At 45.0% G+C, this 14,570-nt stretch overlaps 1 protein-coding gene across 5 annotated transcripts in view; it reads left to right on the top strand.

Annotated features, from left to right (window-relative positions):
• AMPD2 (adenosine monophosphate deaminase 2) overlaps positions 1 to 14,570 on the top strand; it is a 262,492-nt gene that overhangs the window by 190,446 nt on the left and 57,476 nt on the right. For all 5 annotated transcript variants that reach the window (XM_082246180.1, XM_082246181.1, XM_082246182.1 and 2 more), the window contains exon 12: positions 4,745 to 4,908. In XM_082246180.1, the coding sequence (XP_082102306.1) occupies positions 4,745 to 4,908 (164 nt within the window). The remainder of the gene's footprint in view (positions 1 to 4,744; positions 4,909 to 14,570) is intronic.

Genomic DNA, 14,570 nt, shown 5'->3' with positions numbered 1-14,570 from the left:
TGCAAAGATACTGCACAGAGCAGCCACGATCAATTTTTTCTGGGGTCTACCGCCGGAGCTGCTGGCTTCTCCTCTTTAGCGAGTGCCTATCATAGAAAACCACTTTCTCTGGGGGCACTTGTGCAGTCCCATTCCAGAGCAGCATATCTGCTTCTATAGACATATAGACACAGACAGTGTGGACCGGCCCTGCCCCACCCACTGCTGTCTCATTACAAGACTTGATTGACAGCAGCAGGAGCCAATGCTTCCTGCTGCTATAAATCCACCCAGTGAGAAAATAGTATATATTCTATACTATATATGTCATTAACCTCACTGGCGGTATTCCAGAGTGTGGCTCGGGGTGGAATTTCAGTGCCATTAGCGGTAACCCCGAGCCAGACTCGGGGTAACGCCAGGGAGAAGTTACTGGATCCTGGAAGAGGTTACTTACCTTGTCCCCAGGGTCCCGCAATGTATTCCGGCAGTGTACGGCGGCCGGATCTTCTGCCTGATGCTGTGTGCTTCCGTTCCCTGCGAGCGTGGATTCACAGGGGGGTGGAACCAGCGGCAAATTCAAAAAGTAAAACACACAAACACACTGATATATTGTAATCCTATTGGATTACATTACTAAATAAAATAAATTGACCTTAGTTTGCCCCCCCCCCCCCCCAGTGCCCTTGCCTGCAGTTTTACTGTACTTTATATATATGTGTGTGTATGTATGTATGTATATATATATATATATATATATATATACTTTAACTTATTTATAGTTATTTATTATATTATAATTTATGATTTTGTGTTTCAAACTTTAGCATATCTGAGATGTTATAAAGAAGAACGCACAGTAAAAAAAAAAATCATATGTAAATAGTTGGTTTGGGCTGCTCGTCCTTAAGAATTACATGCAAAATAATGATACCGCTTTCAGCACCTAAAATCTGAAATAATCATACCGCCAGGGAGGTTAAAGAAATACATTTCTAGTTTGAAATTTTGTTATGTTCATGCCCATACATTTAAATCCCAGCTCTGACAGCCCCTTCACTGCAAAGGTTAAATAATTTTTTTGTCTAGAGGATAAGAAATAAAGAAAAAAGGTTTTCCTATTCCTCCCTCCTGCAAAGTTTGTCCTCTGAAGCCCATCCTCTTTGCTGCCTGATTGATCGGATTCTCTGATGTCAACACATACAATGCAGGACCAGTGGTCCCTAAAGCCCTTTGTGAAAGGGGCCGAATGCTAGGCGACATCAATAAAAAACAGCCGACATTCGGCCCATGTGTATGGCAGCCAGTCTGGCAAAAGCCGGACGTTTGGCTGGCTTCTGTTGGAGGAGCATGCTGAAAAACCAGCAGCCAACAGGCTCCCGATCAGAGTGGTCTGGCGGGGGTTTGTTTCCCTGTCAAAACGCAGCAACTCAGTGGGGGAGATCGTTGTACTAACGTCGGATGGTTAGTACAGTGCCTCCGACTGGAGCTGACAGTTTTTTCATTCAACTCATAGTGTTTACCAGGCTTAAAGAGCAGTGAAGAAAACTGGCTGCTGGGAGAAACAGGAATTGAGGTAAGTAATATGCTTATTCTTATTCCCCTAGGCAAAACAAGCATTTAACCCTTGCACTGCACGGGGAGGGGTCCACTGCAAGGGTAAATGCGCATGAATATTTTTGATAAAATGCAAAAATTACTACAAAACATTAAAAAAGTCTTGTTCTGGATCTTTACTATGACATTTAACTTCCAAGAACTTGTGTATTACAGAAAGGAGTGACATACATTTAATGTAGAGGTGGCAAATAGGGAAAAAATCATGAAAAGGGTGTGGTTTGATTTATACAACAGCTGTATGTTTAGTATTAATTATTAATTCCTATCGACAACTTTCTGGCAGAGGGCAGTAGATTTTTCCCAAGAATTCAACAGTATTTTGCCCCATTCATTTTTTCTTTTATCCTGACAAGTGCTCCAGTGTCTGCTGCAGAGAACCCCCCCCCCCCCCCATAACAGGATATTACCAAGTTCATGCTTTACTGTAAGAATGGTGTTATTTGGATGGTGAGCTGTATTTGATTTCCTCCAGATATATTGTTTGGTGTTAAGGCCAAATAATTCAATTTTAGTTTCATCTGACCATACCACATTTTTCCATGTGGCCCCAGAATCTTCAAGGCGCGTCTTGACAAGGCTCAGTCATGACTGCATGTGGCCTTTCTTGAGAAGTAGATTTTTTTCTTGCAACCCTCCCATACAAGCCATATTTGTGGAGAATATGTGATATTGTTTCCACACGTACACAATGGCCACGTTTTGTCATAAATTCCTGCAACTGCTTCAGAGTTGTTGTAGGCCTCTTGATAGAAACTCTCTGACCAGTTTCCTCCTGGCTCTTTCACTCAGTTTTAAGTGACTTCCTGAACCAGGGGGGTCTGTATTGTACCAAATACCTTCTACTTCTTAATAATAGACTTCACTGTGCTTCCTGGCGATAATAAAACATTTGAGGTTTTTTTTTTGTATCCATCACCTGACTTGTGCCTATGCACAACTTTAGCCCGGAGACCTTTTTACAGTGCCGTGCCATAGTTGATTGTTTGCTCCAGTTGTACTACCAGGGACCAAAATGCTCTTTTCACACTGAGCTAATCAAAATGACCACAGCTGATCACAGTTGAAAGTCAAATGGCTTTGTGTGTCATTGAGAAGGTGATTAGCTATACTTGATTGAGTTCACAAGTCCTTTTTAGGGGGGGGGGGGGTGATCCTTTTTCCAACTCAGTGATTCTGTTTTTGATTTTTGATTTTGTTTGTTTCTGACATTTTTTGTTATATCTTTCCCTATAAAATGTTTGTCTTCTCTTCAGGCTGCAAAGCAACAAAATTTGATTATTTTAAATGGGGGGTGATTCCTTTCTATACCCACTGTATATACAGTATATATACAGGTGCATCTTATAAAATTAGAATATCATCAAAAAGGGCGAGAGCCGAAGGTGATAAAAAGCTTAGGTGCGAGGGCCACATGACATTGCCTGGCAGGCCAGATTTAACCTGCGGTCCTTGTGTTCTAAAGAATGTAATTCACCAAGTCTCTATAATGTACCTTTTCTCTGTGAATTTTAGGATTTTGTGGCTAAAAGCTATGGGGTTGATTTACTAAAGGCAAATAGACTGTGCACTTTGCAAAGAGCAGTTGCTCCAGAGCTTTGTAAATGAGCAGAAGTTCTGTTGACTTCCGTTGTTTAATCCTGTGCAAGCAAAAATTCTGTTTTTTTAATTTTCCTTGGAAGTGATTTGGTATTATTAGTTGCAAAGTAAAGCTTTACCTCGTTTACTAATGGCTCGTTTCCACTGAGCTTTCTGGTACGGTTCGGTACGGTACGCTATTTATGCCGTTTCCATTATGAATGGTACCCTAATTCCAAACCGTACCATACCACTTTTTGGTACACTTTCGTTGGGGTACCCAGCACATTAGTACCGTACCAACAGGGTGGAGCTACACTCTGCAGAACTTTGATTGGTTGACAGAGAATCGTCTATCACAGCTTTCCTGCTACACCACGCCTATCATACTATTGGCAGTGGAAACGCAATGTGTACCGTTCCGAACCGTACCGTACTGAACCGAACCGTACCGTACCACTCAGTGGAAATGAGGCATACGTTTTGGAGCAACTGCACCTATAGAGTGCAACTTTGCAAAGTGCACAGTGTACAGTATATTTACCTTTAGTAAATAAACCCCAATGCTTCATGACCCTGACAATAGTCTTATCCCAGGCCCAACTGGTCAGGAAGTTTATCACAACAAAGACCTAGTTAGCATATCACTAAGATGTATATAAACCTCAGCTACAGCAATCCTTGTCATCATATATTGCTATATATGCCCTACATATATTTGCAAACCTACTTCTGATCATATCAATACCACATAAATTACTACATATAATCATTTTTATAAACATTTCCGTTTTGCCCTCTTGTATAGCTCATCCTCAGCCTGTTGCTATGTGATCTGTATATTAATTTCTGCACCTTCTTTATCTTGCACAGTAACTCCCTTATCTCCATCTTCCTACTGTGTGTGATCTGTAAATAAACCCCTTCACCAGCCTGTCTCTATGTGATCTGTATATTGATTTCTTCACCTCCCTTATCCTGCACAGTAATCCTTTCCTCTCCATGCTGAATGTTGATCTGTATATAAACCCCTTCACCTGTTTCCTCTCTGTATGGTCCCTTACATTTAATGATTTTCTGTATCATTACCAAGCTCCATGTTTCAACCAATTCAATACCCACATGTATGTTGATTTGCAAAAATTAGATCACTTTGGGATTTCTACTTCACAAAAAGAGATCATTTCATGCTACCCTGTCATTTTTTTTATATGTTTTATGACAAAAAATAAAGCTAACAGGTTTTTTTTTTTTTTTTTAAATGTTGGTCTTTTTCCTTTTATATAGTAAAACATAAAAAAAAACAAAAACAATGGTTAATAAATACACCTCAAAAAATTGTTTGTGCTTTGTCTGCTTTGTCTGTCTCAAAAAGTTGTGTAAAAATTAATTTGGGTACTGGTTGTATGCTTGAAAATGTTTTCAGTCAAATTATCACAACACTGAAAAATGGCCTAGTACTGATAACAGGCTAGTAGTACTCAAGCAGTTTTTTTTTTTCCAACTAGAAGTGTCTTAAACCTTGTGTAGGTTTTTAGGATATGTTCTAAGGTATTTTAGCTCTTTACAGGAAGTGATGTCTGACCTGGAGGAGAGCAAATATCAGAATGCAGAACTGCGCCTATCAATATATGGTCGGTCTCGCAAAGAATGGGACAATTTAGCTCACTGGGCTGTCAGTCATAAAGTGCACTCAAACAACGTTCGATGGCTTGTGCAAGTCCCACGACTTTTGTGAGTAATTCATATGCAATGAAATTCAATTTTCTGTATTTATTTTTTAGCCTTGTCATATACCCTGTCTTGTAAACTGGTGCTCCATGTTAAAGTACATTTTATGACAGTGATCCCAAAGTAAAACATATTAATTTCCTTAATCTCTATAGAGTTTGCATGGTATTCACGTGTTTTTGTGTATCTTACAAAATAGTATGTTGTCTCAGTTTAATATTCTACCATTTACAGTCCAAAGTTCATGCCAAGAAAAAAAAAATTGGGACAAGCAAAGCTAGCAACTAGGATCTTTAAAAACGTATATGCTTTGTAAATAGCAAGATATTGCTTCCTGATGCACACATCAGTAAAGACAGGAACTTGGCAGGACCATATACTTTATATAAAGTAAATGTTAGATATGTGAGTTCTTCTGGATCACTGGATAAGATAATTAGCTTCTTTTCTTTGGCAGAAGCCATCCCTATATATATATATATATATATATATATATATATACTGTGTGTGTAAAAAACTAAATATACACAATATCTCAAAAAAGTGAGTACACCCCTCACATTTTTGTAAATACATGTATTTTATTATATCTTTTCATGTGACAAATATTGACACTTTGGGCCCAATTTGGACATTTCCACTTAGGGGGTATACTGTTGCCAGAGGTTTAGATATTAATGGCTGTGTGTTGAGTTATTTTGAGGGGACAGCAATTAGGGCTTGACAAATTTGCTTTGAATCTAAAAGCCAGCCCAAAAAGTTAGGAGCCAGGTTTTTTTAAGGTAGCGTGGGTTGTAAGCGCCTGGGGCAAGGCAAGTTGTTTGGGCCCCCTAATCCCCCTAACTTACAGCAGAGCGGCCAGCCAATAACCCAAACATAACGCTGTTACATCAGGGTTATAGGCTGGCTGCAAAAAGGAGGTGAGAGAGAGAGAGAGGGGGGAACGGAGGGGGCGGTGAGAGAGAAAAAGAGGTAAGGGGTGAGAGAGAGAGGAGAGAGAGAGAGGTGGGTAGGAGTGAGTGGTGAGGGGGGTAAGAGAAAGGGGGGAGGGGAAGAAAGAGAGAGAGGGGGTAAGAGAAAGGGGGTGAGGGGGAAGTGTGAAAGAGAGAGGGGGGGTAAGAGTGAGGGGGTGAAAGAGAAGGGGGTAGGAGTGAGGGGGTGAGAGAGGGGGGGGGGGTAAGAAAAATGGAGTAAGGGGAAGTGAGAGAGAGAAGGAAGGGGTGAGAGAGAGAGAGGGGGTTAAGAGTGAGTGAAAGAGGGGGGGGGTGAGAGCGAGGAGGGGTTGGAGTTGGTTAGAGAAGGGGGTGAGAGAGAGAGAGCCAAATTGCCAGTGAACCCCCAACACAGACCTCATCATGGGCACCCCCCATGCACCTGGGCATTGCTCAGATGTGCCCATTCAATAGGATGGCCCTGCCCCCACCCCGGTCTCTGTTAACAGAAATTAGCAAAGATAGGGCTACAATCACCTCCAGTAGAAATCAGCATGAAGTATCCCTGCTCTGTAATAATTTTGTAGCCTCCATGCATCACATGCTGTCTGGCTTAAGAACTTAACCACGTGAAACTTTCAGCCAATGGCGATCCATGCTGTCTGGCATAGGAACCTGCCCAACTAAAATTTCCAGCCAATGGCAGCCCGCGCTGTCCGGCATAAGTACCTACCCAGCTGAACAAGAACCCGCCCAACAGAAAACTTCCAGCCAATAGCGGCCCAATAGCGGCAGGCTAGGGATTTAACTCTTGGAGAGCTGCAGCTGTTGTGCCTTGGACTAGCGGACCGGCAGACTCCTCTAATGATTCAGACCAACAGTGAATGTGATGACAAAAGCCAGGTGCCAGGATGCAATTTCTAGTCGCAATGGCAACCTGGCGCCTGGGATTTGTTGAGCCCTGATATATATATATATATATATATATATATATATATATATATATATATATGTACGCTGCTCAAAAAAATTAAAGGAACAGTTTCAGATCTCAATGGGGAAAAGAAGTATCATGCTGAATATCTATACTGATATAGACTGGGTAATGTGTTAGGTACGAAAAGGATGCCCCATCGTTTGATGGAAATGAAAATTATCAACCCACAGAGGGCTGAATTCAAAGACACCCCTAAAATCAAAGTAAAAAAATTGTTCAGCAGGCTAGTCCATTTTGCTGAAAGGTAATTGCAGCAACTCAAAATGGCACTCAGTAGTTTGTATGGCCCCTACATGCTTGTATGGATGCCTGACAACATCGGGGCATGCTTCTAATGAGACGACGGATGGCGTCCTGGGGTATTTCCTCCCAGATCTGGACCAGGGCATGACTGACCTCCTAAACAGACTGAATTGCAACCTGGCGGCATCGCATGGACTGAAACATAATGGCCCAGAGGTGTTCTATTGGATTTAGGCGAGCGTGGGGGCCATTCAATGGTATCAATTCCTATTTTCTTCTGGCTGAGGAACCCAGAATCCACTGCACCAGCCAATGGTTTGACAATGGGTCCAAAGATTTCATCCTGATACCTAACGGCAGCCAGGGTGCCATTGTCTAGCCTGTAGAGGTCTGTGCGTCCCACCACAAAACTGGTTGTGCTGAACGATGTTACAGGTAGCATACCATTCTCCATGGCTTCACCAGACCCTTTTACGTCTGTCACATGTGTTTGGGGTGAACCTGCTCTCATCTGTAAAAAACACAGGGCGTCAGTGGCGGACCTGCCATTTCTAGTGTTCAATGGAAATCAAGCTCTACTGTGCCGGCCAGTGAGCACAGGGCCCACTAGAGGATGTTTGGGCCCTCAGGCCACCCTCACGAAGTCTGTTTCTGATTGTTTGGTCAGAGACATTCGCACCAGTGGCCTGCTGGAGGTCATTTTGAAGGGTTCAGACGGAAGTGACGCGAGCTCCAGTGTCTGTGTACACTGGCCGATACACATGCAGGGCGGACCTCCTTCCTTGACTGTGCATCCATTGGGATTCCACTCCCTATCCCTCCCAGGATTTGGTTTAGTGTCATCCCCCCCCCCAGGACCCCTACAGCATTCTTATGTGACATCAAGGATCATCTGGTCGGTGCCTGGTTTGTGGATTTTATCATTCCTTTTTCAATAAACCTTTTCAATTATTATCATGTACTGATTGTGCTCTATTCAGAGGTATCAGTTCCACATTACTGTTATGCGCCATCCCTCCTTCCAGTTTCTTTACCTTACGCAATCTATCCTGTGCCAAGGGACTGTGTGTGGCAATTACAAACTACATTTTTTGCATTACTTTTATCAATTAACAATTGAGGATATGGCTTCAGTACTCCTATAGGAGGGTGTCCAGAGGTTCAGCGCCAGGACTTTTTTGGTTGTGGATATGTGTATGTTTATGTCGATACCATTTCCCATATCCCTGTATATTGTGTTTGCTTAGATGCCCATCTAAGAGTTTTTTTAAAACTTTCAACACTTCTGCCTGACATCACCAACTGTGGAAGGGAGTTCCACATCCTTACCACTCTGATAGTAAAGAACCACCTACACAGCTTAAGGTTAAACTGCTTCTCTTCCAATGGTCACTGAAGCTCTCTGAAATTAAAATGTTTTTTTCACTATGCTGAGGTATTTGTATATCACTATCACATCTCCTCTCAAGTGTCTCTTCTCCAGGGAGAACAAGTTTAATTTTTTGTAGTTGTTCCTCATAAAAGTCCTCCAGTCCCCTTATTGGGTTTGTTGCCCTTCTGTGGACCCTCTTCAGTTCCAGCACATCCTTCCTAAGGACTTGTGACCAGGACTGGACGGCATACTCAGGATGGAGCTAAATCAGAGTTTTGCATATAGTTTTATCTCTAGAGTAAATACCCTTTTTAATGCATGCTAATACAACCCATTCCGAAAATATTCACAGTGCTTCACTTTTTCCACATTTTGTTATGTTACAGCCTTATTCCAAAATGCTGGTGCACCCCACCAGGTACAGCCCCCCTTATTTTCTGTGCCTTGCCTTAGGCCTAGGGATCCCTAGTAGGTCCCTGAGAGCCTTGTGGTGCCGCGCGGGGCCTCCATTTTGTTGTGGCCTGTATTCTGTAATACACGGCGGCCATGTTTGTGTAGTCCGGCTGCCATTTTACGTTAGTCCAGCATTGAAAATAGCGGAGACCTTGACAGTGGAGCCTTTCTGGGTGCCGATTTCTACTGTGCGAGGCGCTCCTTATCCCCTGGTGCTGACTCCTGGGTCCCTTATTTCCCTGGACTCCGTATGTGGAGTGCAGTTTACCCTGGAGCTGCCATGCCTGTTTTGTTGGGTGGGGAGTCTGGTGGGGTTCTCTCTCTCTGCTGAAGGATGCTCTGTTGCTGGCGACCGAGTGATGCGGCCAACACGGTGAAGGTGTCCCTTAACAGTGTTTTGCACTTTTTGTGGGGGTCCCCCTATTTGCTCATGGATTCGTTGGAGCACGTTTTCCCACCTGACCCCCTCTCAGAGGCTGCAGGGCCCTCAGGGTCCCAACCATCCATTGATGCACTGGCGGCGGTCCTGGGGACCTTTGTGTCCTGGGTGGAGGTGGTTTTTGGATGACGGGCTAGCAAAAAGCGTCCCCGTCTTCCCCTGCCTCATCTGTCTCCTCAGATCCTGAATCTGATTTGGCTGTCACGCACGTGGTTCATCCTGCGGGGTCTATGACCACGCACCCTGAATTATAAGATAGTGAGAATGATTCCTTCACCCCTATGGCCGCTTACGAAAAGGCGCTGTTGGACGCACTGATTGTGTTCATTCGTGAGACTTTAAAAATGGAGGACGCAGCTAAAGCTGTGGAGGAGGCACCGTTTCCCTTTGGCACTCACAAGCTGTCTAGAGCGACAAAGGTGTTCCCATTCCCTTCCTATTTTGACAGGATTGTCGCAAAAGAGTTCAGAACGTCCCCCTGGGGTCCCTAAGCGATTTTCATTATGGTACCCCTTTGAAGAGTCCCTTCTTTAAAAGTGGACTGTTCCACCGGTGGTAGACCCCCCCAGTTTCCAGATTGAGCAAGGCAACCATGATTCTAGTGGAAGAGTCTCTGGCCTTTAAGAATCTGGCTGACAGGAAGGCAGAAGCTCTGGCCCGCAATATGTTCATGGTTCCTGGTACGGCACTTAGGCTGGTATTCACCATTGCCCTGGTGTTGCAAACTCTGACCGAGTGGGCTAAACTTTTACGCCGTGACCTGAAGAAAGAGCAGCTCCCCCCCTGCCTTTGCTGAACTGGTAGGCCAGGTGGTTCAGAGGCTGCAGTTTATCTGTGATGCCTCTTTTGAATGTGGCTTCCCTGACTACCAGACTGTCTGTTTCGGCAGTGGTCCTTGTTTTTTGGCTCAAATGTTGGTCTGCGGACCAGACTTCTAAAAAGGCCTTAACTAATCTACCTTTTCAAGGAGATCGCCTGTTTGGAGCTACCCTGGATGACATCATTAAGTGTCTCACAGGGGGGAAGAGTACCTTCCTTCTGCAGGCTAGTAAGGGTAAGGATCCTCATAGAAGTGGCCCTTCCTTCTCGGCTCACAAGAAGTCGGGTCGACAAGGGATGAAAGCCTTTCAAAGCCTCCTCAGGAGAATCCAAGCGACCTTGGTCTGGCAAGTCGAGAGCGGGATTCTCCAGACCCAAGGACAAGGCTCCTTCAGCATGAAGGTGCGCCCTCACCTGTACCTGGGGTTGGGGGTTGTCTTCGCTGGTTCCCGGACCCATGGACTTCCTTGGTGCAAGACAAGTGGGTCCACAAAGTCATATTGTCCGGCTACAAGATCGAGTTTCGTTCTTACCCTCTGTGACCGTACTCACCATCACTGGGAGTGAAAGACAGAAACTTAATGGGCACTGAGAATATGGTTTGAATAACTTCAAATAGAAGAGTAATATTTATCAACAATATCTCTCAAGAAATATGAAGATTTGATCCCACTTTACACTGTGATACCTGTTGCCATGAAGTCTGTGACTCCTAAAAATTGAAAGCAATGCTGTAGATGTGTATTCCATGTACTTCAATGTAGAAGACGGACAGACTGTCACTGGCAGGCTCTCCCTATTGTCTATCTGTTGAGGTGTGATGTGGATTGTGTTAAGTTTATCTGTTTCATTGTTAAATGTTAATGACCTCAAATTGTTTCTGTCCAGATGGCTAGATAATTAGTTCAGATTAATTATATTTCTGTATACAATTTCATCTGCATATGATAATGTAATCAGGCAACCCTTCCCTGTGTGTGGTAATCTGATCAGAAGGGGGAGGGTCATGCTGTATATAAATTCTGTGTGACTGTTCAATAAAAAGCGATTCCAGTACAAGCTATGTTGTCGGCTAGCTTTGTATGAGGGCAGCTGGAAAAATCTGATATCTATGTTCATGACTGGGAGGAACCCGTATACTGATGGAAATCCACAAGTACAGTGTGGGTTGAAGTTCCGTTACACCCTCCAGAAAGGTTCTTTCCTTCCAATGTGCGCCTGTCCCCAGACCGCTTACAGGCTCTCCTTGGGGCTGTGCAAGACCTGGTACTTCAAGGGGTAATTGTCCCGGTTCCGACCTCAGAACGTTTTCAGGGGTTTTATTCAAACCTGTTTACAGTCCCCAAGAAAGAGGGCAAGGTGTGTCCAATCTTGGACCTCAAGGCACTGATTGCTTTGTGCAGGTGCAGAAGTTCCGAATGGAGTAAATTCACACGCTGGTGGCATCCCTGCATCAGGGGAATTTCCTTGTTTCTATCAATATCAAGGAGACTTACCTATACATTCCAATATGTGCCAGCCATCAGCGCTTCCTCCGCTTTGCCGTGGGAGAGGAACACTATCAGTTTGTGGCGTTACCCTTGGTCTCGCCTCTGCTCCTCGGGTCTTTACAAAAGTGTTGGCCCAAGTGTTAGCATTGTTACGTCAGCGGGGATTGCAGTATAGGGCTACCTGGGTGACCTTCTTCTGCGTGCGTCATCTGCTACTCTGGTGGACAACGTGGACATAACTATACGGACTCTGAGGGAGTTCGGCTGGCTTCTGAATTATCAGAAGTCTTCTCTGATTCCTTCCAGAAAAATGGACTATCTAGGTCTAGGTTTCTTCCTCTGGACAAACTCCAGAAACCGCATGCTGCAATTCATCTTCTGCTGTCCAGCAGGTGGTCATCCCTCCGGACTTGCATGCGGGTGCTGGGCCTTATGGTTTCTTCCTTCGAGGCAGTCCCTTTTGCGCAGTTCCATACAAGGTCCCTGCAAAAGGAGATCTTGGCCAAATGGGACAAGTGTCCGAAGTCTCTGGACAATCAGATCCGGCTGAGCGGGGACACAAAAGGGTCCCTGGTCTGGTGGCTTCATTCTCCGGCTCTTCGCCGGGGCAAATCCTTTCTCCCCTTGTATTGGACAGTGGTCACCACAGATGCCAGATGTCTAGGTGGGGAGATGTCCTGAGCTGGAGCTCCACTCAGGGTGTCTGGACACTGAAAGGATCAAAACTACCGATAAATGTCCTGGAGCTCAGCGCAATTAGGCTAAAGCAAATTCAATCAGACAACGCTTATGGCTTATGTCAATCAACAGGGGGGCACGAGAAGTGTATTGGCAACTCTGGAAGTATCCAGCATTCTACGGTGGGCAAAACGCTTAGTTCCGGGCCCCTCTCCGCCGTACACATTCCAGGGGTGGAAAATTGGCATGCGGATTATCTCAGTCAGCAGGCATTGGACCAAGCGGAGTGGTCCCTTCATACGGATGTATTTCATCAGTTGTGTCTCCGGTGGGGCACCCCTGAGGTGGATCTGTAGATCTGTTGGCGTCTCGGCTCAACGCAAGGGTGCAGAGGTTAGTGGCATGGTTACAGGATCCTCTGGCAGACGCCACAGACATGCTGGTGGACCCTTGGGGGCAGTATCTTCTTATTTACGTCTTCCCTCCTCTTAAGCTTCTGCCGAGACTCTTGCACAGGATTGAGGCAGAGGTCTTTAGATGAGGCCCCTCTTGCGGCTAGAGTATCCCCAGTAAGGGTAACCATGAGACGCATGGTGTGGCTGAAAAGCTGGTCTGCGGACCAGGCTTAATAAAAGGCTCTGTCAGACCTGCCCTTTACAGGGGATAGCCTAATTGGTTCTTGTTTGGATGAACTTATCAACGGTCTTACTAGTGGGAAGAGTACCCCCTTCATCAATCTGCTCAGGGCAAGGCACCTTGTCATGATGGGGTCCCTCTTTTTCAGCATACAAGTGGCCCTTTCATGCCTCTGGCACACAGGAGAAGGATCCTGACATTTAGATCATCTGGGGGTTCCTAGAAGACGTGGTTGGGTAAGCTGAGAGCAGGCCCCTCCAGTTCTGCAGTTAAGCCCTCTTCTGCATGAAGGGGTGCCCTCATCCATAACTGGGGTGGGGGGATGTCTTTGATTCTTCCTGGAACCACAGACCTTCTTGATTCAAGTTGAATGGGTCCACAAACCGATTCAGGTCTCGACCGTCGGGCAGATTCTTCCCACCCAATCTACACCAATCTCCAGACTGGTTAAGGGATCTGGAACATCAACTTAAAAAAATCTGCCCTGATACATTCATTAGGAATGAATTATCTGGGCCTGTCTCTGAATTCCGCTTTGGCAAGGGTTTTTCTTCCTCCGGACAAGCTGCACAAGTTGCAGGAGGCGATCCGTTTGCTGTTGGCAAGCAATCTGTCCTCTCTGTGGACTTGCATGCAGGCCTTGGGTCTGATGGTGTCAACCTCCGAAGCGGTTCCGTTTGCTCAGTTCCACACGAGATCCTCACAAAGGGAGATTCTCGTCAAATGGAACAATAGATCCAAAGTCCTAGGACGCTTTGATTCGGTTGAGTCACAACATAAAGACTGCTTTACTATGGTGGCTTCACACATTAGCAATACGCCAGGACAAGTCATTCCTTCCGTTGTATTGGACGGTGGTAACCACGGATGCCAGCCTGTCAGACTGGGGAGGAGTGCTGGGTAAGTTCTGCGCCCAGGGGTCCTGGACAGTAGAAGAGTCCAAACTTCGGATAAAATATGATAAAGCTTTGCCTGAGCCACTGGACAAATCGTCTACAAGATTGTCTGGTCCAGATTCAATCGAACAATGCCACGGCCGTGGCTTACATCAAACATCATAGGGCTTTGGAGGTGTCCCAAATTATTTAGCTATTGGAGCGAGGTTATTGACTCTATATTTAGAGTTTATCATTTCACATTGCCCAGAGATCCGGCTGTGTGTCTACTTGGGGCGCTGGAGGATGAAACTTTGACCCCTCATGCCCATACGGCGGTCCTTAGGCTGCTGTATGTGGCACGCAAATTGATTGCTAGATATTGGATTACCTCCAGGGTCCCAACGACCGCAATGGATTGAACAAGTTAATAATTTGTTGATTAGGGAAAAAGTTACCTACCAGCATCGTAGGGCACATAAAAAGTTTTATTCCTTGTGGCAACCATGGTTGGATGATCCGACCCGGGCCCCTCCCCAGCTGGTGATGGACAGGCTCTTGATGGGATAAGTGCGGTATATCTATTGATTGTTATGTGTTCTGCTTTACCTTTCTCTCCAGTGGTACTATCTTCCCCTTCCCCTTCCCACTTTTCTAGTTTACTGCTCCTAAACCTACAAATTGTGCTTACTTACTTGTACGTGTTATGGTTACCTCAACAGTTTTGATGT

Source organism: Pelophylax lessonae (assembly GCF_965119305.1).
Source record: "Pelophylax lessonae genome assembly, chromosome: 2".
NCBI lineage: Eukaryota > Metazoa > Chordata > Amphibia > Anura > Ranidae > Pelophylax > Pelophylax lessonae.
The sequence above is the reverse complement of the archived record's forward strand: the minus strand, read 5'-3'. Positions and strand labels throughout refer to the sequence as shown.